This window comes from Prenolepis imparis, unplaced genomic scaffold, assembly GCF_030444845.1.
Source record: "Prenolepis imparis isolate NDT839.2.m4 unplaced genomic scaffold, iyPreImpa1.0 SCAF_3, whole genome shotgun sequence".
NCBI classification, from domain to species: Eukaryota; Metazoa; Arthropoda; class Insecta; order Hymenoptera; family Formicidae; genus Prenolepis; species Prenolepis imparis.
In genome coordinates, this window is record NW_028141161.1 from 22,806,359 (window position 1) to 22,832,617 (window position 26,259).

The 26,259-nt window shown below is 30.2% G+C and overlaps 5 protein-coding genes across 8 annotated transcripts in view; 2 read left to right on the forward strand and 3 right to left on the reverse strand.

Annotated features, from left to right (window-relative positions):
- Nucleotides 1-14,638, reverse strand: part of LOC145933317 (uncharacterized) — a 26,201-nt gene extending 11,563 nt beyond the window's left edge. The window contains exons 1-5 of one of the 2 annotated variants that reach the window (XM_083032902.1): nucleotides 13,943-14,638; nucleotides 12,894-13,079; nucleotides 12,501-12,621; nucleotides 10,332-10,630; nucleotides 8,175-8,952 (exon numbers count right to left, since the gene is read on the reverse strand). In XM_083032902.1, the coding sequence (XP_082889028.1) occupies nucleotides 8,175-8,291 (117 nt within the window). In that variant the 5' untranslated portion in view covers nucleotides 8,292-8,952; nucleotides 10,332-10,630; nucleotides 12,501-12,621; nucleotides 12,894-13,079; nucleotides 13,943-14,638. Of the gene's footprint in view, nucleotides 1-8,174; nucleotides 8,953-10,331; nucleotides 10,631-12,500; nucleotides 12,622-12,893 lie in introns of both variants that reach the window. The other variant, XM_083032903.1, reaches the window with a different exon arrangement.
- Nucleotides 14,639-15,228: 590 nt separating this feature from the next.
- O-fut2 (O-fucosyltransferase 2) lies at nucleotides 15,229-16,741 on the reverse strand. Of its 2 annotated transcripts, XM_083032905.1 has the most exons (6): nucleotides 16,553-16,741; nucleotides 16,310-16,446; nucleotides 16,106-16,231; nucleotides 15,751-16,018; nucleotides 15,483-15,675; nucleotides 15,229-15,398 (listed from the first exon to the last, which is right to left on the reverse strand). In XM_083032905.1, exons 1-6 carry the CDS (start codon nucleotides 16,696-16,698, stop codon nucleotides 15,354-15,356), a joined length of 915 nt encoding a protein of 304 aa, XP_082889031.1. In that variant the 5' UTR covers nucleotides 16,699-16,741; the 3' UTR covers nucleotides 15,229-15,353. The 2 variants fall into 2 exon arrangements, with proteins under 2 accessions (XP_082889031.1, XP_082889032.1); XM_083032906.1 differs by lacking the exon at nucleotides 15,229-15,398 and having other exon boundaries at nucleotides 15,511-15,675; nucleotides 15,918-16,018; nucleotides 16,553-16,740.
- A 273-nt stretch (nucleotides 16,742-17,014) lies between these two features.
- LOC145933884 (activating signal cointegrator 1 complex subunit 2) lies at nucleotides 17,015-21,740 on the forward strand. The gene is made up of 14 exons (XM_083033895.1): nucleotides 17,015-17,260; nucleotides 17,400-17,477; nucleotides 17,644-17,804; nucleotides 17,883-18,267; nucleotides 18,531-18,748; nucleotides 18,962-19,147; nucleotides 19,229-19,384; nucleotides 19,533-19,626; nucleotides 19,696-19,869; nucleotides 19,977-20,099; nucleotides 20,189-20,310; nucleotides 20,643-20,841; nucleotides 20,929-21,100; nucleotides 21,397-21,740. Exons 1-14 carry the CDS (start codon nucleotides 17,246-17,248, stop codon nucleotides 21,534-21,536), a joined length of 2,223 nt encoding a protein of 740 aa, XP_082890021.1. The 5' UTR covers nucleotides 17,015-17,245; the 3' UTR covers nucleotides 21,537-21,740.
- On the reverse strand, nucleotides 21,693-23,287 carry LOC145933889 (bridging integrator 3 homolog). 2 transcript variants are annotated; one of them, XM_083033913.1, is made up of 4 exons: nucleotides 23,048-23,287; nucleotides 22,799-22,906; nucleotides 22,405-22,579; nucleotides 21,693-22,334 (listed from the first exon to the last, which is right to left on the reverse strand). In XM_083033913.1, the coding sequence occupies exons 1-4, from the start codon at nucleotides 23,053-23,055 to the stop codon at nucleotides 21,825-21,827; spliced, it is 801 nt and encodes a 266-aa protein (XP_082890039.1). In that variant the 5' UTR covers nucleotides 23,056-23,287; the 3' UTR covers nucleotides 21,693-21,824. The 2 variants fall into 2 exon arrangements, with proteins under 2 accessions (XP_082890039.1, XP_082890040.1); XM_083033914.1 differs by lacking the exon at nucleotides 23,048-23,287 and having other exon boundaries at nucleotides 21,823-22,334; nucleotides 22,710-22,827.
- Nucleotides 23,288-23,344: 57 nt separating this feature from the next.
- On the forward strand, nucleotides 23,345-26,258 carry LOC145933890 (protein FRA10AC1 homolog). The gene is made up of 4 exons (XM_083033915.1): nucleotides 23,345-23,643; nucleotides 25,239-25,407; nucleotides 25,529-25,688; nucleotides 25,772-26,258. The coding sequence occupies exons 1-4, from the start codon at nucleotides 23,537-23,539 to the stop codon at nucleotides 26,074-26,076; spliced, it is 741 nt and encodes a 246-aa protein (XP_082890041.1). The 5' UTR covers nucleotides 23,345-23,536; the 3' UTR covers nucleotides 26,077-26,258.
- The last annotated feature ends 1 nt before the right edge of the window (nucleotide 26,259 follows it).

Below are 26,259 nucleotides of genomic sequence, written 5' to 3' on the forward strand. Positions count from 1 at the left end.
ATAAAAACGCACTTCCTAATTTCAAGATCTAAATTAATTTGGTTCTAAAAACTTTGACTTTCTAATCCGTTTAAATTTCATATTAAACTTTTATTGCTTTTATTATTTATTAGTAAACTATATCTTTCTATATCTATTCATGTAGAGTTCTATAAACTAGTCTGCTTTCAACTTTTTCGACTTCCTTAATGTTATTGTAACTCATTGTAAGCGATACGTATATACAAGTTCTTTTTATGATTACTATTTCGTAGTTAATTTAATTTAATTCACCTATAAAATATATTGCTTAAAAGTTTGTAAGAGAAAAAGCATTTTCTATTTTTTGAAAAGATTTAAAGAGAATGAGACATGTACATTCGAGTCCTGAGTTTTACTTCCGATATCAGACTTTTTTGTATCTTCTTTGTAATCATTGCTCAATTCTGTGCCCATATACACAAAATGATTAAAAATTAGAATATTATAGATAGATAATGTTGGCAATCGCTACACTACATTTTATACTCGTGGTTGCATAATTTGTTGGCATGCACGATTAAAGGTGTGCATTCACTAACTGACATGAAGTATCGTAAGTACCGAAGTCGCTTATGCAATTTATGTGCGTTCCTTCACTTTTCTGCAAAAAGAAAGGCCGAAAGAAAAGCAAGTTTGAAATGTTTCATCGCTTCTTCGTAAAGAAGAATTCTTGATTATATCTATTACGTTAAATAGCAGACTATATTTCGTAATATCTCCTATCAACGAAAGCAATATATTTAATCAGATTATTTCATTTTATTTCGCTTACTTATTGTTAGCTAAAATGTTGCAAATGTCTTTTTATAGAAAAATCTTTTTTCTATTTTCTGCTTGTATAAAAGAAAAATGTTAAATTGTTGTTATTATTTTAATTAATAAATTATGAAACCAACAAATAATAAATAATTATTGCTACAGCTACGATTACTAATATATGTATAATTAAAATGTTATATGTTAAATTGAATTTTAAAGTGCAGAAATCTTCTTTAGAACTAAAAATTTATTTCTTTTTCTGTTATATCGAGAAAGAAGAAATGTGAAGAAAAAACAATTGAATAAATGACATCTGGCAAATAGAAGATGAATTTATAAAAAATAAATAGCATTTTAATTTTTATGCATTTGCTGTAAATTTTCAAGTTTTCGTTATTGTATAATTTATAGGAACAATTACAATATGGATCATAAATTTTATATATAGTAGTTTAATGAATTATATTTTTGTAATTGAAAGATCAAATTATTGATATCAAAAAATCTACAATAGGTTTTTCACAGGTTCTAATCCCAAGCAAAAAAAAACAAAAAGCTCATTTTATTCATTTAGCGACATTTGCGTTTAAAGAAGAGTTTCTATACATTAAATTTCGCGCAATCAAATTTCGACAATATGAGATTAGACATATATTATACTACATTAACTAATTTCTTCTTGATTCTAATAGCTTTAATGTTAATAGATGGAAATTTCTCTCAGAAACAATTAGCGGCGTGTCCTCTTGCCGAGGAAGATCGACGAGAGAAACTTGACCCCGGGGTCAGTCGGAATTCGCACTTTCCGTTTCACTGTCATTACTCGCGAAACCGCCTAGTATATTTTCAGTGCCATGTATTTCCACGCGAGAAAGAACGAAAATCGGAAGCGATTTCCAAGGCGGTTTCGCGCACGAACCAGAAGAAAAAAAAAGTGCGCGTGGAAATTATTCAATCAACCAGAAACACTTATCCGGAAAATTTTGCACGCTATAAGAAATTAAGCTTCGCGGACTCTATCGATGTGACTCTTTTTACTGCCGGATCATTAAATATCATCAAATATATTTATGATACATTTCCTATATGCGATTAACAAATTTCGCATAATTAGTTCGCTAAAGTATGTATTGGCACATGACAATTTAGTGATTTTTAAAAAATAATATTTCGATTAGAACAACTCTCTTGGTTTAGATAAATTTTTAATTTTATTTTGGTGTGCATTTCTAAAGTGTAAATTATGTATTTTGTTGACTGCAATGTATAAATATCATCTTGCAATACAAAAATAACACATAGAATTTCATTCTTATCAGAGGCTGAAAAGATATCGCTTGTATAAAATACTTGCACAAAAATTGTGCACTATGTAACATTTAAAATCAACGAGATAAATAATAAATTCGATTTGAAATAAATTGATATCAAATCAAAATACGCATCAAAATATCTACCGCCATCGAAATAGAACTTCTTTCGATGACATGTATTTGCATGATGACACCTGCGAATCGAATAGTAAAAGTGAGTGACGATAAAAAAGAAAGGAAAAAAAGTTTGACCTTTGCTTTATATCCCACCGAGGAGAAATTGATTAATTGGACAATCACAAGACGACGCAACACACCTCGTTATAAAAACTGAAACATATGATAATTTCGCTTTCCATTCGAATTTCAAGAAGGCTCATTCAGAGATAAATAAAATATAATAATTATTTTCAATCAAATATATATCTTCTATTTAGTTCTACTTTTTTTTAATTGTGAAAATTCTCAAGCAGAATAGTAGGAGATTGAGAGAGCATAGTAAAATTAATGTTGCGAAAAACATGAAGGAAAGTCGATGCAACGTCACAATTACACCTTCTTTTTACTAACATTCGTTCATCGTGCCTCATTGCAAGATTGATCGGTAAACATAACTTTCCTGCCGATTTAAGTATTGTATCCTTACGTGGCGCGTTACTCGTAACGTTCTCTTCGATCGCTCATAATCTATCTATAATATAGCGTTTGATCACCGATTATTAGCACGTATATACCAATTATAGCGATCAAGCGCACGTCGCCGTCGTTAGATCGAGTTTTCTGAAAGAAAGTGAAACGATGCTGTAATAACGTCCAAGATATTTCCCCTTTCCATTTCAACCCAAACTTGTACTAATTTCGAGCTACGAGCGAACTTATTCGACGAAGCCTATAGAGACCAAAAATGAAGAGAAATTAATTACCCAAAAATTTTGGGCTTAAACGAAAGAAAAACGTTTTTTATCCTCGCAGCTTTCTCTCTACATAAACCTTGAGATGAGATGTTGCGAGAAAGATAGTGATAAGATGCGAGATCAATTTTTAATAAACGTCAAAGTAGCTGAGAGCGTGTTTACTTTACACAAAAAGAAAGATAAACGGTAAATTTAATTGTTGTAAAATATATATTAGATAATATATATAATAATAAATGATTTGATAAATAATATAAATGATTGTTTCGCTGCGTTTTGTAATTTAGCTGTGGAGGACATTATAACGTGAAGATTGCGAAGACGGTTCGCGTGTAAAAGATTCGTCCGGTGTGATGTGTTGAAACATCATAGTGGACTGTTCTCTGGCGGCGGGATATTTCGTTAAACAACGTTTGCGTAAAGTGAAGCAGATCGTTCATTATAGCCAACTGATAATTTGTCCGTTTCGTTTATAATCTACAACATTACGCGAGGGTAGGTATAATTGCTGTAGGCGAAAGATTCTTGGGCTGCGCAAATTAGAGACACGTTCTACGATTGCAGCTAATTATCTGTAATTATATAGATAGATTCGACAATCGATCGTATACCACGTAATTGACGATTGTGTGTGTGTGTGAGAAACTAAAATATATAAAGAAACATTATTATAGATACGATCAAAATATACGATTAAAAAAGGTACATCGGAGATTTCGTTCTCGTTTGAAATAATATTTAAAAAATTTTATAATTTACCGCGTGTATTTCACAGAACAATCCTTATATTCGAAATGCTCAACATATATATGTATACGTATATATATTTGCGAGATGAAAGTCAGCCTTTCTTCCGCATTATCCCGCTTTATACGTTATCGCGATTTTAAATATGCGCGGTCTGGACAATAGTTTAATTGGACAACAAGCGTGCGCAAATGTAATTAGTTTGATATAATCGGCGATTATTCCGCGATAAACCAATGCGTCGTATATAATTAATTTCATTAAAATGAATAATGGATTTTCACTTAAGGTAGCTGCTGATACTGATTTCTTTCCGACACACACGCGCTTCGCACTCTATTCTACTCCGTACGCAGAAGAACATTCGCAAGATTTCCAGCTAATAATAGATTGCGTAATTTCCTCTCGCCCGAGAAATTAATTACATCTGTTCAACGACTATTTCCCACAAAATAACGAATTTCTGTTCGCGTCTTCACGCCGTATTCGCTCCGTTATTCTCAGAGGCAGGTTTCTGGAGAAAGTGAAAGATCATGTGTAGCATCCTTCACCTTCACCCATTGTCCCGTATATTTGCCTCGATCTCACTTTGTGTCCTCGAATAAGCAAAGATTGCGGAAAGATTCGATACATTTCCCTACCACATCGATCATTGACCGACAGATGTGATGCAATTTCTTAATACATTAATTAAAAATTTAAAAGAGAGAGAAAGGGAGATTTAGAGAATATTTCGTATGAACGGAAATCATTTCAGAAAGACAATAGAAACGGATATACACTCATACACATAATTCTTTTGAATCGTATATGTGAATATATGTATATATATTTTTTTTTTTAATAAACATTTTATTTGCTACTTTATTACGCGATGTTTTTATGTATTTTAACAAATGCATATCCTTTTACACGCACATAGCACGAATCATATTTACAAGTGCAATTCTGTACCTCTGCACGCGTATTTATTCTCGATATGCTCTGAATGTTCTCCTCAACAAGAAAAAGAAATATGGAATAAAAATAGTAAGATCGCAGCAATTGGAGCACCATTTCAACGAATGAAGGAACAATGAGGAAAAATTGTTTTTGCATACTTGCTACCGGGCTATATTCGATTTATGATTTAAAGATGATCTCTTTAAAGATGAACGCATGCCAGAAAATTGTTACAAAACGATAATAAATATATATACTTATTTGCACTTATAATTATATAGTTATTTAATTATGCGCGTACGTAATTTTATATCAATAATTTTGCTATCACAAAAGACAACTCAATGTAATGTCGAGTGCCATGTACGTAGTCATATCGCCATAGAAGATTTAAGTCAAAATAAAAGAATAAAAAAAAAAAAAATTATAATTCCTCTTATGTAAATTACAAAAAAACCACGTAGAATATATTTGCGCGTTTTGACTTTTAATTATTCTTTGATCACAAAATATTATATTATATTATATAAACATTTCGTAATAAACTTTTTGTTATAGTATTATTATTTCACAACATAAATTTCTTAAATATTCTTTAATTAATTATGAAAATATATATCTTTATCGTATATGTATTTTATAAACATTTTAAAATAATTTACATAAAAATAAGATTATTTTATGAAATGAGAAAGAAATATAGTGACAAATACAATATGCAATTTCTAACACAAACATTATGTGAGAATAATCATCTCGTTACTCAAGCAAAGCGCACGTTACGTTATTGCAAATATCGGTTGTATATCTAATCAGATAGAGATATTCCTCTTGTTCGACAAAGATAAACGTTCTCTCGTTGTTCACGCATTAGAAAGTTGTTGTTTATACGCAGTGTGAGGTACACGAAGTACATCGTCCGAGAGCGTCTCGGAAGAGGAGACAAACCGGAAGCTACTTCAACTTGAATATATATATATATATATACATATTTCCTCTTATACGCGCACGGAATACTCTTTGCATATACCGTACATGGAAACTTGAACGTTTTCTCAGTAGCCTGAGTGAAAGGTTCTCCGATCGTTCCACACCGTTTGGATCCACTTCCGATATACCTTCTCAATTAACGACAATTACCTTTCGAGAAAGAAAGAATGCTTCCCTTTATCGAATAAATTTAATATAGAGAAAATATTTATACAAAATTGTTTCATTTCACCGATATAAAAGTTGTTAAAATTGCAATAGAGAACAGAGAGAGAAATAGACTTTTTAAATTTATATATTAAAAACGATTGAAACGTTAAGAAATTCTTTTTTTCTACAACACACACACACACACAAGTTTCACATTTATCATATTTGATAATCGACAATTATCATCTAAAGAATATTTTCTCAAAGTATATGTTCATTAAAAATTGCTTGAGTTTTTCTTTCGAAATAGAATCCTATAATATGTAGTTTCACATATGTATAGGGCTCCCTATGGAATCCGAATGGAAATCAATTTCAGAGAGAAATTTAGTAATTAGAATGAGAAGCCACTGAAAGAGGAAAATATGCGAAATGGAATGTATTAAACTAGACGCGTAGAAGATGCAATAGAAGAGATATGAGAGAGAGAGAAACCAGATAGAGGGTCAAAAGTCACTCTGTTAGTGGGTGAGCAGTCGCTCGTTTCTACTTTCAATGCGTGCAATCTGTTGTTTTCCTGTCCATGCTCTTCGAGTTTCTATAATATATTAATTAATCAGTTTGATCTAAGAGAAGATAAAGAAATAACTAAATTAATAAAACAATTGATATAAATATTTTTTTCCGAAGGCGAGTTTGTTGTAAAAGCACGTGTTAAACGATGGAAATAGAGTAAAATTAGATATGTATATTCCGCATACAAACAAAGTTTCACAAAGTCACTACAATACTTATTACGTACTGTAACTTTAGTTACAATAAAATACAAGTAAATTTAGTTAAGTAAGATTTTTTATGCTATAATTAATGTAACAGTATTCGAGTGTGAGACGCGAGGATGATTATTTATCGCTCGTTCGTCCTTATGAGAGAAGACGAAGAATGAAAAGCGTAATTAATGCAAAGCGTGATTCTTTTTTTTTTTTTTTGCATATACGATTACCGTCTTGCTCAGTGAAATTTCACTGAGATTGTCGAGAAAGATAGCCCGAGGATTCGCGATGCAATAGGCGCGCTGGCAACGATCCGGTTACGTCAGGCGCGGCGATTTCATTAAATCTGCATATATTCGAGTGATCTATGTGCTCGCGGAATTATTAAAGCGAATCTACGGAGAAATTTCGAAACGCGAATCCAATCAAACGTTAAAGCGCGCATTGCGGAAATGCGCGTGAGAATGATGATGATGATGATTGATGTCATCTTTGATGTCATCAAACGTGACGTCTGAACCGATCTGATCGAAAGATATTATTTAATATTTTCTCCCAATCCCACACAAGTAGTAGATACATGTACAATGTAATACAATAACAAGTGTTATAATCAATGATTATAACTCGTGAAAATAATTCCATCTCTAGGAAGCCATTAATTTTTTATTATTTTTTTACCTTTAGAGTATTTTTATTTATATCTACTATATTACTTGCATTAATTTCGAAATTATCATGTATTTCTAATTTCATTTTAGTAACAAGAGTAATAACAGACTTTTTGTGTAAATTTTATGACCTTTTTTATGCAAAGTTCACGGTAATAAAATGTAAGAATAAGCAATGTGTTCAACATAGCGTGGTCTTCCCTATATAAATTAAACGTTATTTAAATTTTTTTCGCATTTATTCGATTTGATCACTATAAATTGGCGTTTTTAAAATGTAAGTATGAAAACTATCGATTTTATTTTATCACCGAGCGATTTGGGGTCGTGATACATGAATTAATGTACTGTGAAGCTACGAATAATTTCCACTTTGGAAGTGTTATCTCATGGTCTCATGATCGACTAAGGTGCGAAGAATACTGCCTTATATTTTCATATTTATAGACATTTTCTGTCTTTCTTTTAAATATAGAACTGCACTTTCTTGATAAAAATCGATACAAGAGTCTGTGATATTGTATATTAATATTAATCCGTCTACTTAAATTATAATACGAACTCGAATCACGATTAAGTGTGCGAAAGATTAGAGATGAATATTACCGTCGTTTTTATTCAATTACTTCCGTTATGCAAATTTTTACCAGCCATTTAAAGAAAGTTTTTTGACACAAGGGAAAGTTACAGCTAAGCGATAGAGTTCATTAAAGAAAATGAAAGTAATTCTCGAAAATCGTCGTTCTATAAATCCTTCAATTTTTCGGTTAAGTTTAAGTTAGTTGAAAATATTATAAATGAGTTTTCCTCATTTTAATTTCCATTTAATAACAATATATATAGAATAGATACACATATGTATATAATCTTAATATATATTACTTTCTTACTCACCTGTTGAAAATGCGGCAAATCAGCATTCAAAATTGCAGGATCGACTTCAGCAGCTACGAAGATGTCCACCCTCAGTATCAACGCAGTCCATAGAAAGCACAAGTATCGCTGCTTCATCGCGGAAAATAGTTTTCCTTCTGCCTCTCAATCTCGACGTTCACACTACGACGGAAGAGCACTGTTGTATTCTTCTTCGAATTTCACCAATTTCGTCTCAGAATTCTCCAGCAAGATTTAACGAGTTCTCTTGTATTTTAATTTATGGATACTCTCAGTAGTCTCAGTTATTTACGATCCTCGTAAATGAAAATGAGATTCACCTTTCTTTTAACTATCTCGCTGAGATCGGATGTGAAGATGACGACGTTCCCCTTATTGTCTTAACGTTTGTTTCAATTTCTTCGATCTTATCAGTATCGTGTTCTCGTCTAATGGCGCGGAAGAAATTCTCGCCTCTGCGCGTCTTCCAAGACACACCAGCATTGAATTCAGCGCAGCTTCCTTCCTTCCTTCCTTCCTTTCTTCCCGATTTGAGAAGAGATGAGAGAGATCAGGAAGAGGCCGAGCTGCCAGCTGGATTTAACGAGTTCGCACGTCGACGAGAACGAGTTCGGGACTGTTGAAGATCAGAAAACGTCCGAGAGTTTTACTTCTCCGATCTGGGAAGAGTTCTCGCGGTCCGCCAGGTGGGAGACAGCCACCAGGTAGAACGCGGTGAACGTTACGAACAAGGAACCCACTTCTTCTCTCGGTCAATTTTCCTCCGGCCAAGTATGCTCTGTAATATCGATTAGATGAGATAAAAACAGAGAAATCTTTCTTTGCGCGTATACAATAACATAAATCGAGAGAATCAACGAATCTTTAAATTAAACATATGCTTTGAGCGAAATGCTTCAAAGTATATATTAAAATTCAACAAATAATTACTCAGCTTGATCACAAGATTATTTTCACAATATATTACATTTATAATCTATGTATATAAAAAGAGAAAAAACATGTAATCGCGCGTAGTTTATATTCGTACGTGTGTGAAAATTACTATATAATAACTTGAAGCCTTTTAATAACTGTTTAATTTAATTTTTCATCGTTTCACACAATAAAAACATTGTTCTATTTTTGCATTTTAATTAAACTACTATAGAAAGTGTTTATTAATATCCTAATTAATATCTCAATTGTACTTTACGCACATTTTTTGCCATTACATAAAATATATCCGCGGATAAAATTATATATAAAATGAGAAAGTGACACGCTTCAGTTTAATAACTTGCAGTAAACTTTCGGAAGATCAAAGAATAGGCATTTGCAATAAGAAGCAGTTGTTTAATCGTGGCGATAATTGAAGCGACAAAAAAAATCTCTCGTATTCCGTATTTCATATTTCTTTATTACCAAATAAACGAGAGATCGAAAGAAGATCATTATATAAAATAATCCTTGGATTTATTTATCCGCCTGCACGATATTACTTAACGTCGATCGAGATCAAGCGGAAAACTTAAACGGACATTGGCTCATTATACAATTCCATCCAAAACAGTGTTCCGAAGAGCAAGCAATTGCGCGACGTACTGTTTTAAAGATGTTTTTTTTTCCCCCCCGTACAACGCTTCCTGCGCATAGTTAAAACGTAATTTTATTCGTAACTCGACAAAACAATCTCGCAGAAATGTGCTGCTTTATTAATGTGCATTATTCTTTGAACATTCGCTTTTGCATTATATAAATTTTAACGAAATTATTACGTCGATTAACTTACAAATTGTACTTGATGCTTTTATGATCTTACTCACGTGAAGAGAGAATTTCTTTGTAAGAAATATCTTTATAATCTTCTTAAATTCTTTTCTCACGCAGGTGTGCCACCGTGATAAACTAATATAAAATGAATACCGAGACGTCTCTTATTGGATCTTATATCATCACGAATATATAGTGTTAGCGTAAGCCTTACGAAAGCGCTATCATTATGAGTAAAAAAAAAATCTTGGAATTTTAGTTAGAGGACGGAGCGCGCGCGTGAAGCAACCGAAGCGTGCTCGAGAGCAACGGGAAGAAGCCGGTTCGTGCAACGAAATGATGACTAATGATATACGCAATGAATGCAACGATGTTATTAGAGAATCAAGATCATGCGATACGTACTCGCTCGTGATCGGCGTCCATTGGTCATCATCACGAAACGTTACTTTCTGATTAAGCAGCTAAAATCCTCTCGGAATCGCTCCGGGCGAGCCCGTTTACAACAAATCTTCCTTTCTCCACTCTCGATTGTACGAGTTTCGTCTTGAATCGATTGCCCACTTCGTAGAAGGATTCATGACATGGGAAAGCTCGTCTGTATTTAAGTATCTTCATCGAAGTATCTTCAGATACACCACCTGATTGACTAATCTTGGTGACAAATTCCTTGAATGCGCGCGCGTCGACTTTCTCTCTGAAAACTTGAACAAAACCATATTTTTTAACAACTTTTAAATTAATTAAATTATTCCTGGAAAAAACGAAAATCTATGGATATTTAAATGGATAAAATTTTGATACATAATTGATACATAAAACGTGCATTTTTGTAGAAGACTCGACATAGCTTGAATAAAAAGTCTCATTTTTAAATTATAATTGAATCAATATCTTAGCAAAGAAAAAACTTCATCATTTTAATGCAATATCCTTAAATAACAATTTTTACTCAATAAACAATATTATTCTCAAAATATGCAGTTTGATAGTAATACTATAATTTAAATAAAGTCTTGAGATAAAAAATACACGTATATATTCTTATAAATACTTAATCTTATACAATACATATAGTAATCCATTTCGCAAAACTTTATTATAAAGAAAACTATTTATCTATCCATATATCGTGCTAATTCTCTATATCATTTGCATTCTAAATCGCGTACTAAGTATAGTCGCATATGTAATTTTCAAAGCACATTACGAAATCTGGAAAACATAAATAATTAAACGAGAGCAAGAATTTTCGCATAAAAGTTTGCATGATTTATTATTCTAAACTGGTTGATTACTCTCGATCACACTGCATTTTATTAAACTATTAAATGTCACTATTAAATGTGTAACGCTATATATATACATTATATCGTTTCTCAATATTATAATTAGGCCTATATTTATCGTTTCTCAAAATTGCGACTAGATTGGTAAACTCGATCTTGAGATTTCATATAAATATTCTCATATTTCAAAAAATGTTTCAATTTTGTATATAAGCCTACTTCTACGTGCAACATGATTTTGTCAATATGTTATTGGCAATGGTATACATCCATTTAACTTGTCTCTTATTTCTTTAGAATTTTTTTAGATATTATAAATAAGCTAAAAAAATTCGCTATAAAAAAGAAAAAAGCATACAAAAATATTTTAATAAATAAATAAATAAAATAATTATATAAAAAACTTTCGCGCAATTTGTCGATTAATTTGATATCACAAAATTACGATGTTATAATGCCTTTCAATTGTAGAATACCAATTAAGATATTAAGAGAGTTGCATTACGTAAGATAACATAACGTTGTCGTAAACTTATCACGAACGAGACATCTGCCATGTCTGCTACGTGAAGAGTTTTGTGTGGATATATGTACGACTATATCATGTTTGAGAAAGAGGTTTTCCTGTCCGTATACGAATCCTCGTTAAAAAGCGTTTCACTCGAATGAAAGGGAGCGGAAGCGATTTTAATGAGGCGAGAATCATGCGATTTTTCATATATCGAGAAATTTTTTCCTTTTTAGGAGCATATAAAACTTATAAAAGTATCGCAGAATAATAATCAAATATCAAATAATCTCCCAAAATAAAACTTAATTGAGAAATTTATCGTGGAAACTTATAAGTATTTTAGAAAGATGTTTTGTGTAATCAAGTCGCATAGGCGATTATGATTTATGATATACATCCTATTATTGGTATTTTGAAAGGAGCTGATGATACGTGGCTTTTTGTGTAGAAGCGGTCGATTAATCGACAAGAATCCTTTTAAAAAATTTGATTGTTATTCTTTGTTTTTCTATAAAAAAAACAATTGACACTGTATACAGCTCTCTCTCTCTCTCTCTCTCTCTAAAATTTCCTTAAATTAATATCTAAATATATACAATTTATTTAAAATTATAATATATACATAATTACAATATTTATTTATCTGATACTATCAATTTCATCCAATCTATTACATGTTTTTTGTAAAAATAGATTTTGCATTATTTGTTTAAAAATTATTCGTTTAATATAAAGACGTTTAATATAAAGTTATATATAATTTTTTGTACTCACTCTGCGTGTTTCACCACTTTGACAAGAAACTCTTTGCTTTTTCATGGGAGTAAGTAGTAGTTTTTCTATCTGCATTTTTTCCGTTCGACATAAGTGCGAATTCTTGAAACTTCATTATATCCTGTAGCAAATTATTAAAAGTTTTCAATAAATATAATTTTCATGATACCATTATATAATAAAAGAGTCATAAAGCATTAAACAAATTTTTTCATTTTGTCAAATCTGAAATATAGATATATTTTTTTGCAGTCAATTGTACATATGCATAATATGTAAAATTGAAAATAATAATAACAGTTTATCTTGATCGTTAATGAGATAATCTGCGTGAGGCAATATGTTAAATAATAATAATTCCATCGTGTAAAAAAAAAGAAGTAACGCTCGAACCTTTTTCCTTCGTACGTCTCAATCTTCGAGTTTGCGACTATCACCATCACCTTTGCAGACATTTTTCTGGTCGCCAAGGTAATTGCTCGGATAATTTGCCGCCAACGCGTTCGCCGACATCGTGGCCGCATTGCACCGCAATAATATCGCGTTGTAAAACTGCAGTACACTGTACTTTCCAACTATCTAATTAGGTCACCAAATATGGTGACACACACACACAAGGAAGGAGAATATTGAGTAGAGAAGAAAAGATGCAAGAGAGCTAGAAATATTTTTTTACTGTTTTTAAAATAAAGTTTAATTTCCTTCTCATTCTTATTTAGTGATTAATGCTTGTTTCTTTCAACGCAATATTTTTATATAATATAAAATTTGAAATGTTAATATTGGCCATTCTACAAGTTATAATCAATGATTACGGTGTCATTTAAATTGCATTGGTAGAAACAGACATATGTGTGTTAGTTTTCTCGAATAGAAGATTGAACATGTTAAAAATCTGTTATATAATTTTTATGATTATATTTTTGTTTATATATTTTTACATATATACATATATACGTATATTAGTTGTGGATATAATTTTTTAATTAGCAAAATACTGATTCCAAAAAAAGAGATAAAAAATCAACTGACATCATAGCTCTCTCATCTCTAATTTCCTTATATCAAAATCTAAATATATAAAATAACAGTTTAGTCAAGTCATTTTTTTGCTTTCCGTAATAAATGATATATTCAATAAAAGGACAATAAAAATTATTTACGTTTTATGTCTATCAGTACAGAGAAATTATGCTTCACCATACTGATTCACTAGAAACAAGGAAAATTACTTCAGAGCTTTTAAAGTTACTTCAGAATTTAATGCACAGATCTCATTGTAACTTGGTTAATATATCAATATCATCAGAAAATTATTGCATATAATTGCATGTAGAAAAAATTGATTTTTGATCTACTTAAAAGAATGTGTATATAATATAGAAATATATATATAATTCTTAAATCGAACGTAAAGTTAAACAAATTCAAAGCAAAGTTACCATTCATCTGCGTTTTGGTCATCATTCGTTCTGATTTTTCCATTGTAAAGCCTAATCTACAATGTGCTCTTGTCTTCTTGCTTCTTCGTGCTCTGTTTAACCGGCAATCTAGAGTTCGTCCACTTTTATCTCAGGCAACAGAAAGAGAAGAAACATCATCGTGAGAGGGCAAAGAACACGAAACAAAACGCAAAGAGCACATTGTAGATTGGGCTTAAGTACCTGCTAACGCAAAAATTGTCAGAGACAGCTTCGATTTTTTGACGGCCGAAATTGCAATATTTATCGTTATATATTGTTATATAACATTGTTATATAACAGCACAGATTGTGTAAGCAGTATTTTAATATCTAACACTTTCCTCGAAATAATCGCGATAATTTTTCCCGGACAATAATTCATTTTTTTAGGCAACAACAATCGAAAGAAACAGTGATTTGAATTCGACTCTGCGATGTCTAGCGGTACGTTACACAACTAAATGATTTTTATCGACGAATGGTAATGAGATTCTCGAAGTATTGAAATGATTGAAACCAAGGTACAATTTGACCACATATATCGTGATGAAAATTTACTCATGATTGGCACGAGTCTTTAACAATACCTCATCGGTATTTATATATAATAAAACAGAAAACTGTTGAATTTTATTGTATGCACAAAAAAATTCAAATTATGTGCTAATATTTTACCAGACAATCCTCCATTGCCCAGTTGTTGCACATTTTTTGTTAGTCTTACATAATTGATTGAATGTAGTTTCAGGTAAAAAACCAATAATCTCTCTATCTTCTTGTATTCTGAATGTAAATGTTGATTCAGGCGTCCCTATGAAATATCTAATTACAAAAAAAAAAAAATTGTTTGAAATTTGTGCATCTTACAAGCGTTTATAGAAGATGATTCATAAATAAATAGCCTTTATTCTTAGAATTATATTTATAGTTGTCCATTATTGCAATTATATGTATAAATACTCTTACCTGGCATATGAACAAATTATCTGATCAATAATGGCAATTCCACCGTCTTTGAATTTATTTATCACATAATTAGACGGTACAAACTTCAAGACTTTGTATTGAGGTAAATACGACTTGAGTTCTTCAAATTCTGAAAATACCATATATCAATATAATTAATATATAATAAATGTATAATAAATATTATATAAAATACCATATAATAAATATTCAATTTGTATAGGTGTAAAAAAAAAATCTTTTGACAATTTTGAAGAATTTGTAGAATAGTTTAACTTATAAAATAAATGTACCATGTGTTTCCCCATCTGTTGCAACAAACAACACAGTTAGTCCAAGCTCATCCATTTTTTCTCGTAATTGAGAAGCAGCGTCATTTATTGTTGGTATTGACGCCTTGTGACCTATGATAAAATCGCGTCTTCTAAGATGAACTGCTAAATATGGACCGCCCCTTGCATTCCGCTGTCTCTAAAAATTAAAATAATTAGTGATTTATCATCACTAATAAAAGAACAAATAACAATTAATATAATAATAATATAATAACAACCTTTTCTTTAGTCCAATCTGCGGGTCGATCTGTATTATCATTCTCATCTGTGGAATTTAGATAAGTTTTTCTATAATTTTTCGCGATATTATACAGTTCGAAATTATAGCGCATGCTGCGTCTGGCCTTCCAGTATTCTTTAGAGCCGTATTCATCGTGCAGGGCAATCTCCATGTGATCAAACATTATAGATCTATAAACAGAGAAGAGTACTGATAAAGTGTGCTTTATTTTTTATAAAAGAAAATAGATGCAAAAATATATTTACTTGTATTGTGTCGGTTTGAGATTTTGAGAAAGATAAGATGTTGTACCATGAAACTTGAGACATTTGACATTCTGAGTTGTAATATTATGATAGCCCCAAAATGGACCAATATATGTATGCTGCTTTAATTTGTAATATTTTAAAGAATCATCAATACATTCACTCACTTCATTCTTATCTTCGAATCTACCCATCTTGAACATTTCTTCATCATTCTGTAAAATATACACACAATCGAGTTGTATTTCTTTGCTTCCAGATGAATACTCTAAAATCAAATTATTATACTCAAGTGAATTTTATATATATGTGTATATGTACAAAATATAATATAAACTATATATCAAATATATACCTTCCATAAATTTATACATTTCAATGACAGGTATATATTGTTGCAGGCTCGTTATATCAAAAAAAATATCCCAGAAGAGATACTCTTGAAATCCTATATTCTGACGTCGCCAATGATATAAATTACCTAAATTAAAATTAAAGAAATACATAATTATAAATAATTATTATAAATTTTATATGTTATTTATAATTCTCATATTACCCCATGGCGGTAAAACTAGTTGCCACTGATATTCCTTGTCCCTTTCAATTAATTTTTTTAGAAAAACGGCAAGACGAACATACACATCTCTTCTCAGATTAAAACCTTCCGGGGGATTTATGTCGTAAAGGATATAACTATAAAAAAATAGATCGTGTAAATTTCTGTATAAAAAAATTAATAAAAATTGAGAATGCATAAAAATGACAGTTTCTTTAGAGAAATAGAAATATTGATTCTAACCGTTTTTGCGTAAAGTTGTTTCGAACAGAACATTTTTTCGAATTTTCGGCATATCTATCGGATACTTCACAAAATTCAAGCTCGTTGCCATTTACGATAAAAGCAAAAATTAAAATAACAATATGCAGGACTTGAAAGATAAGCATTTTCCAATTATATACACGAATTTGTTCTTTTTACCGTTTTATTTTAGCGTCTTTGATTGGATCATTTTGAAATAAGTCTGTTCTTTTTACATACTCCTTGGAGAAAAGTAACGTTTGATTGGATTCCACAATTAGGAAAATTTTGGGGACTTCAAAATTCTCTATTCGATAGCCAATTGCGTAACATATGTCCATTTGTGTTTTTTTACTAGAAAGCTCCCTAAATTGATATTCCTATCTCTTATCTTTATATTTCTACCCCTAATCTTTTTGACACGTGCAGTTATCCCTCTTGTATAAATTGCTCGTGAAATATATAAACGCTGGGATTGCCCGGCTTTTTATACCGAAGCTACTGAAGCGACTTTGATTTTGTGTAGGTTAGTTCATGATGACCTAACATACATACTTTGCATAATTTGTCTCTCGTTTGACAATCACGTCGATTTGATTAGATATCTGTCTTTTGTTAAACGGATTTCATTTATCAAACTGACAATCAGCAGCAAGCAAAGTTTTTTTAACAAATTATGCGTCGCGTAAAATTATGAAGTGCTACGAGGTAATTGATTTTCGTATTTATATATTTATTGATGTAATTTTGGGAAACACAGTGATTCATATAATTAAACCGAAATAGATACGTAATCTATAAAGACGTAAAAAATATATATATATAATATAATGTGTTTATTAAACAGAATCCTGATTGTGTGCCTTTGGAGGAACTGCAATTAAATATTAAAAATGATGGTGTGATTGTTGTGATAAATGCATTGGTATGTTAATTTTGACACTATGGCAATGTAAAAAAATTGTATTATAAATACTTTATAATGAATGTTTTATAACGTACATATATACATATGTGTGTGTGTGTGTGTGTAGTAAATATTATTGTATATTTAAATATTCTTATATATTGTTAAACGTTAAATACTTTAGAATGCAAAATGGGCAGATGAACGTTATTTTTTACGTTACAAAGTGCCAGAAATATACAATGATGATGGATTGGAAATTGTGGGCGCTAGAGATTATTGGATAGAAGTTATGACTTATATCATTGAAGATTTAAATTGGTTACTTGATCTTCCATTTTATCGGTATGATATACAGCACTTATATAATTTTTATAATGTTAATACATATACAATTGCTATGTATTTTTTTTTCTCATTTAGATTTTGGTCCAATATTGTGTACAATGTTTCAATTATGGATTCATTAGTATCTTTTTTACAAGAGGCACCACCTTTTTATGCCTTAGAAAATTTTCCTAATGAACCAGGAATGTTTGAAGCATTAGAAAAGCTTCGTTACAATGTACTTATGGTTTTTGCACGTCTTGCTACAAACAAAGAAAGTTCGACAGAGTACATGAGCCGTCCGTTTCTTGGAAATTTATTATATGACAATTATATATTCACAATACCAATTATATTTGATTTATGTCAGCTGTATGGTAGAGAAAATACTAAAGTAATAGAGAAAATCATATATAGCATATTTACACTACAACCTATGTACAATGATGATCTTGAAAAATCTGTGGCATGTCTCATAAAGGTAACGTATGATTCTTAATAGTATTTAAGAAAAGTAATAGTAATTTTTGAACAATCTCTATTAACGTTTTGTGTCATATTTTGATTACTGAGTGTAATTATGTAAGAATTATAATTTTTATAAATATAAATAGATATAATTCTTAGAAAATTTTTTAAAGAAATTGATCAGTAATTATTGTTTGACCAAAAGTTATATAAAAGCTTGTCAATTATAAAATTACAGATTTATTTTTACATTAGTCAATTTTCTTATCAATGTAGGCTTTTGAAAATGTCGAACGGAGATTTGAAGATCGTCTAGACCCTGTAACTGAAGCAGTGGCACTTTCAGGGAGAGCAAATGATTCTATCGAGATGACATTATATAATTTAGAAGATTTGATATTGTACATCCTAGATGTATCATCAACTCTTACTATATTATTAAAAAGTTACCCTCCAGTAATTGCCACATTTCACAAAGATGACTTCATAAACAAGTATAAATAAATTTTACTTTATTACATTTAATTAATAGAATATAGATTTTATTTCAATTTGTTTAGAAATGTACTCGTATCTTTTTGCTTCATTTTATTAAATCAATCTTTCTAATAATTAAGAATTTTTACTAAGTTCTCTACTACATTTATACATATACATTTTGTTCAAATATTATATATTATCACTATTATGTATTTCTGTTTGAATAGAATAATTTCATTTTATGGTAATACAATACCTGAAATATATAAAAAATTAGACAAGTTAGCATACAATGACGAAAATATGCCAAAGTACATGGAATTAAAGCACCGTCTCGATGTAACTAGAGTGGAAATGTTAAATCTTTATCGAATTATTGTCTATGAATCTATATTGAATATTCAGGAAAAAATGTAAGCATGAGAAAATGTTGTTTTCTTAATTTGTGAATAATTAAATATTCACTTACTAATGTTATTTCTATCTTTTCTCAGGAACACAATGATGGAAAGTGAAGTAAGAAATTGTATAGATGAATATTTGAATTTACTGATGAATGCTATTTCCGAAAAAGAATTCATTATCGATTATCATGAGTTTTATCCAATTAATGTTGATCTTGAAACTATTTCCACGCTCTGCCCTGAAATGTATCCTTTTTAAAGAAATTATTACATATTACATAATTAATATAATACAATATCATAATATAATACCATAATAATTAATATAAGAAAGATATGTATGTATGTTGTTATCCTAGTGTTCTTTACATCACATAGTATTCTTTGCTGACAGTGATGCAATAAAATGTCAATATATCTTACAATCACTGTATGCATCGATTGGAGATACTAAAACAGTGGTTAATATATCTCATAATAATACAAATGTAAGTCTTTAAACATATAAATAATATTTTAAAATGTGTAAAAGTCCTATTGTGTTACTATGTGTGTAGGTAGCTGTTGCTGGCTCTAGCACTGTTCAAAGCAATCAACGAGAAGAACATTGCAATAATGTGAATTGCATAAACAATGATATAGAATCTACTTCAGAAGATCCTGACAAATTGATATCCCTCATCTCAAAAGTGAGAGAAATCTTATGTGATTGTGGTCCAGGTTTCATACAGGTAAAAATTTTGTATAAAATTTGTATTAGATTAATTTAATTAATAAATAGAAGAATACATTATGTGTAGTATTTGTATAAATTTATGTGGTGTCCTAAAACTTACAGCTATGTTTAAAATACTACAATAATGATGTTGCATCTGTGGTAAATGCTGTTGTGGAAAATAATTTACCACCTAATTTGAAAGAAATAGATAAGACATTACCATATATACCACCAGATCCAATGGTAACTAATAAAATAATTTTTATGCCATATTAATAATATATTTCGTATATATAAAGCAGGGAAAATTAATTTACATTATATATCTTTAGGAAGCATCAGCTGCTGTAGATGCAGCGATTGGTATTCAAAGGATAAATATTTTCGATAATGATGAATTCGATGTTATGACACAAGATGTTATAGACACATCGAGGATTTATATGGGAAAAAAGTAAGTTATTAAATTCTTTTTGTAAAATAACTTATATCGAAGAGTTTTATTGTTATGCGACATCTATTAAATATGTATAATCCTTCTATTCTGGAACAGTTGTTCTGTTCTGTAAACTGAAATAATTATATAATGATGATCATGAGAATGAGTAAAAGAAACCAAATAAGAGAACTGTTTCAAATGTTTTCATTTTGTATATATATCGTTAGACTAAAATAGATAATTGAAAGAATAAAATGAGGGTCAAGGAGAAAGATTTCAGAATAGACGAACTTGATCTCGATAATTTGAAAATAGACAAGTTATATCGTACATCTTTTTTCTGCCAGGAAAGAAAAGTACAAAAATGCAAATGAAATGTTAAATGATAAATCTGCAATTAAGAAATCCCGGGAAATTTATGAGAAGTATAGCATTGTCGATAATTACGATGATGAATATGATGATACATATGACAGCCATAACATTCGTGGTAACGTACCGGATGATTCTACAGAAATAGATGCCAGACCATTTACTATTCCAAGGGTTTGTTTGAATACTTTATTTTTGCCTTCAATCTACAATTTTATCGATATATTTTGCTTTTTATGCAAGAAGTCATTTTATATTTAGGTACTTTGTGCACGCGATAAAAATAATGTTAGTTCCGAAGATGAAATCGAAGATGAAGATGAGAAGCCAGTACAGAATGATCATTTTGTACAGAATCCAGCGGAATCACGTGCTAAAGTCGAACAGCAAAGACAATCGGCGAGAGAAGGCAAAAATACGCGTGACGTAGTTGGTATGTTGCAAATTGATTTATATATCTTTTTTTTTTAAATAAATCTATTTTATTTATATATTTATAATTTCGTAAAGAAGCTATTAAAACATATTATAATAAACAAAATAAAAAACTACCTTTATTCTTAATTAGTATAAAAAAATCATGCTGCTTATAGAAAATTTGTTATTTGTATATATTAAATAAAATATTGACTTAGCATTTTGAAATGGTATTTCACAAAAGTGTAGTATTAATTTAGTTTTACAAAGTATTATTGAGCGTACACTTACATCTCCAATTTTTTATTTAAGGTAAATCCAAAGGCCAAGGGCAAAATAAAGATGTTCTGACTAATAGACATAAGAAAAATGTATACAAAGCTACACAGAGTAATCACAATCGCCGCATGGGTTCTCAAATAAAAAAAAGACAAGGAATGATTCCATCTTAGAAAACGGCATATTTTCCGTAAACGTGAAAAGTCTACAATGTACATACTGCCAAGCACAATATTTATACAATTATTTAACACATCATTCCACAAAATAAAAAAACATTCTTTCAACAATGCTCACCATCCTCATTTGTCTATTTGGTATTATTATTCTTAACAAAGAACTTTAACAAATAAATATATATTTTTATTTTAAAATAATCTTCTCTTAATATCTTAAATATATACATATATTTAAAGTTGTATGGTATAAGAAATATTTCTGGAGAAAAGTGTTGCGTTTATTTAATGGTCCTTCACTATAGCTAATGCCCTCAACCTATTTAATTCGGTGTTTACAACTTGCTGATATTCCTCGTCGGTTACTGTTGAGCTCAATGCAAATTCGGAAGAATATCGAGCAGGCATCAATTGGGTGTACAATTGCGTTGTATGCCCATAATAATTTAATTGTATCATAATCACAGCATGAATGCTCGGATTAATGTATTCTAATCTTTTTTCGAGAAACGTTGGTAATTCTGTAAGTAATTGAGCATGTACAGTCTTCAATTCTTTAGAGGCTGCTTCTTCTGCTCTGCGTTCTCTCTCCAATTTTGCAATATGACTTGCAGTTCTATCTTTCTTCTCTTGCAGTTTCTTCACACGATTATACAAGTATTTCCATGTAGTTATTAGATCTTCGCGCTTTGTTAACGCCGCAGCAATAGTAACAAATTCATTTCTAAACTTTTTCAGAGGTTCTATGAAAGTCTTATGGCACAAACTAGTCATTTCTTGAACGTTTTTTCCCACCTGATGATTGAAAAATATAGTGTGAGCTATATTCTCTCAAGATTATTAATATTAATTTATGTTAACTTACTTGTGCAGCAACAGAAAAGTATTCCTCCACTATTTTTCTATATTCATCGTTATTCTGCGCTAATCCACAACTGATGAGATTCATGCTTAATCGTTGGTCTGCTCTATCCAAATTTATCAAAGCTCCTATATACTTTTTCATCTCCTTAGTTAGTTTTCTTATTGTGCTTTCAATACTTGAAACAGAACACAAATACATTATATTACTTAAAAAAATTTTTTTTTTTTAAATACTCCCACACACACACATGCTAAATACAATATACAAACAGTCATTAATGAAAAGAGAAATTAATTGCATCGTACTTGCAAATTGTCATAGAAAGTAGTTCGTGCTGTGCAAATGCAAATAATTGTTCTATACAATTATACCAATTTTTATTAAAAATACATACTAGATGAGTCTTTGAACAACGAGATCTAATTCTTGATCTTCCGTTTGGGATAAAAGTGGTGGTGCAAAAGTTGGTCTCTGGGTTAGATAGTTTTTCTTTAAAGGATTCCTGTTGGCGTAAATAATAAAATTGTCTCGTATAAGCTTGCAACCTTACATATATATATATATATATATATATATATATATATATATATATATACGTATAAAAAACGTTAAAATTATTTAACAAATTTATTAGTTTACTCACCACGTCATATTCAACGCCAATTAACAAATGTTATCATAATAATTGCTCATGTCACATAATAATGATTGTGAAGCTGAATAAAAACAAATTTATAGAAAACGTTATTGTTGTTATCGTTAATTTTCATCCGTATATTTAAATTGTCATATTTTACGTCATTTTACGACATTTAATATATTTGTATGTACGTAGTTTCTCTCTCCTATTCGCGCCTGCGCGATAGCGTTCTCGGAACATCAGCTGGATCAGCTGATTAGGGGTACGTTCCGTTTCACGCATATGCGCGCATTTACCTATAGTACACGTTACGTTTACTATAGAAAATGCGCGCATTGTGTGAAACGGTGAAACGGAACGCACCTTGGATCAGTGGTGATGGTGATCACAGTGGCAGTGGCATCATCGAAATTAGAATTTCGCACCACAGTTAGTATACAATTCGAAAAGAATTGAAAGATTGCGTAGAAAATATAAAATTTAATTACGAAGATGTTTCCGGCTTACGCACATTTGTCAGCTTATGACAGACACAAGAAACTCATTAACGATTATTTGACATTTTACGGAAAATCTACGTCGTTATTGAAGCGGGACACGTAAGTTAAATCTTTCATTTTATATAATTTAGAAGCTTTATATTATTAGAGAAACATATTTTGCCACTTACACACATTAGATCTTTGTTCTGCTTAATTTCGATTTTTAAAAGTATTTTTATATAATTATGCTTGTTTCTCATCCTTTTCCGATTCGAAGATTGAATATATTGAAAAGAACATTCCTAAAAATGTCTGGCCAATCTTTGCCAGTTTATTTCATACTAATGCGAGAATGACAAATAAATCCACGTTTATTTAGCATTTATTATGTTCCACTATGCAATTATGTTAGATAACGTTCATATTATTATGCATACTTGATAGAGTTTATTTAAATGTTGGACATTATTTCTTTTTGTATTACATTATTTCTCTTGTATCTTTTTGTTAGTATGATTAATAAAGTATGTTTAGAGCGCACTAATGCAATTTGATCAAACATAACTCTTTGTACACTTCGTTGGTCTACTTTCGATGGCTTGTACCTAAAATAATTATTCTTGTTAATTAATGGCCTTTCTATATCACTTGAATTCTTTAATATTTTCTTTTACATCTTTATTGATTGACTTTCGTCATTTATTAAAATTCGTGATATATATATTGATCTTTGCTGATCTTTCAAACCATGTTAAATTTTTTTAGTTAAATTTTTGCTCGTAATCGTTTTAGAATATTATTTGAATATCATATCTTATTCCTCAAAAACTTTTTGTTCAATCCTTTGTTCTATCTTTTATCCTTGTCCTTGTTCAATTACACAAATGTTGTTTACAAATGTTCTTTGTCTCAATATTTATTTAACAGGATATTAGCATATAAATAATAGCATATTGAGAATTTATGCTTCCGCTGTTGCTATAAAGCCAGGAAATTCCATCAATGTTATTCCTTTATTTGCATCATGTTGAATTGTTTGAATTCTACCTTATCTTTTTTGTATTGTTTATAATGTTCATTCATTCTGATATTTTTTTAAGCTTTTGAAATTTTTTTGCTTGCTATTAATGTTGACTTTTATTTCAATTCTTCTACTTGTTTCCAATTGTCAGCTCACTTTTCCATTTTGTTACACTGTATCAAAATTTCTTTTCATATTTTATTATAAAAATTCCAGTCCCCTACCTTTTCTATCTTTCTTTATATCTTTTCATTCCAAACTGCTGCAGCTTTTTATGTTGTTCATAATTTCACTTAATTCTGTTTTTACTTGCTTTATTCATTGTATTTGAATTAAGTGCTAATTAGCTAAGTACTTGGGCTATTTTCATTGACTTCTATACGCATTGACAAATTATTCTTGTTAGTATTCAAGTTAGCCATTACATCAGCATGCTAGCAATAGTCTCGCCTTTTGTTGTAAATGCATAAAAGTATATTATTGCCAAATAATCATCTGCTATGTATTACTTTGGACAAGAAGGATTATTGTAATACATCTACACATACATTACACAAACTTGTAATTTCTTAACTGCACAGCTTTGATAAATATATACGACATTTCCTTGCGACAGATTTATTACTAAGTAAAAGTTGTAACTGCACAAACTTTGTAACAAGCAGCTCTTGAAGTTTCGACCTGTTTTGAGGTACCGGGACAAAACTGACTATGATGTCATCAGAGAGAATCACAAGTTTCTCTGGGACCAGGAAAAGGATATTCCAGACACATGGGGTGCAAAATTAGCTAAAAAATATTACGATAAATTATTCAAGGAATATTGCATATGCAATCTCATATATTATAAAGATAATAAGGTATGAGACACATCCCTACTTCATATTTTACTTTATTATCTTGCGCATATAAGTATGCATTTTGATTAGATTAAAAGTTATTTCCATTATTATATGGCAATACAATTTGTGCAATATTTAGGTTGCTCTGAGATGGAGAACTGAGAAGGAAGTAATAGCTGGGAAAGGACAATTTGAATGCGGTAGTAAATCGTGCAATAACAAGGAAGATTTGCGTTCTTGGGAGCTTAATTTTGGTTACATAGAACATGGTGAAAAAAAGAACGCTTTAGTAAAATTAAGTACGTTATTAATTTTAAAAAATTTATACGTTATAAAGGATTACTTGTATAACATAATGCTTTGTTTTTTTTTTTACATTAAGGGCTTTGTCCAGAATGTTCGATAAAACTTAATTATCGATCGCAAAAGCGTGAGGTGAAAAGGAAAAAATCTTTGAAACGTTTGGGTACAAATCTGGAAAGTAGTAGTAATATGTCTGTTACATCTAGTAATCGAGAATCGGAGCATAATAAAGCAGAGACAGATTCTAGCCCAGCTGAGGCACAAAGTAATATCGTAAACACTGATACAGACGAATCAAATATTTGGAAAGAAAAACCAACACAAGACATAGAAAAGACGAGAGAAAAAGAATTTGAAGAGTATTTGGAAGATTTACTCATGTGAATATAATCAATGTTTTAATTATAATGTGATTTTATTGTAAATGAAAAATATCGTCGAGGAAAATAATCTTATTAGATTCGCCACTTTTTGGGTGTACGTATAGCTGTCAGTAATAATAGCAAATATATTATCATTAATTGTAAAATTGTTATAATAAAATATTTTATATGAAGGATACACACA

Coding starts and splice junctions, on each gene's coding strand:
- O-fut2 (XM_083032905.1), bottom strand. CDS start 16,698: ATGCTTATCTTTCAAGTCCTGCATATTGTTATTTTAATTTTTGCTTTT. Junction 16,232..16,309: donor ACTAGTTTTACCGCCATGGG/GTAATATGAGAA, acceptor ATTTTAATTTAG/GTAATTTATATCATTGGCGA. Junction 15,399..15,482: donor CAGATTGGACTAAAGAAAAG/GTTGTTATTATA, acceptor TAATTTTTAGAG/ACAGCGGAATGCAAGGGGCG.
- LOC145933884 (XM_083033895.1), top strand. Junction 19,148..19,228: donor TTGAATATTCAGGAAAAAAT/GTAAGCATGAGA, acceptor ATCTTTTCTCAG/GAACACAATGATGGAAAGTG. Junction 21,101..21,396: donor AAATACGCGTGACGTAGTTG/GTATGTTGCAAA, acceptor TTTTTATTTAAG/GTAAATCCAAAGGCCAAGGG.
- LOC145933889 (XM_083033913.1), bottom strand. Junction 22,580..22,798: donor GTTGTTCAAAGACTCATCTA/GTATGTATTTTT, acceptor TTCTGTTTCAAG/TATTGAAAGCACAATAAGAA. Junction 22,335..22,404: donor ACTTTTCTGTTGCTGCACAA/GTAAGTTAACAT, acceptor TTCAATCATCAG/GTGGGAAAAAACGTTCAAGA.
- LOC145933890 (XM_083033915.1), top strand. CDS start 23,537: ATGTTTCCGGCTTACGCACATTTGTCAGCTTATGACAGACACAAGAAA. Junction 23,644..25,238: donor TCGTTATTGAAGCGGGACAC/GTAAGTTAAATC, acceptor ACCTGTTTTGAG/GTACCGGGACAAAACTGACT. Junction 25,689..25,771: donor GAACGCTTTAGTAAAATTAA/GTACGTTATTAA, acceptor TTTTACATTAAG/GGCTTTGTCCAGAATGTTCG.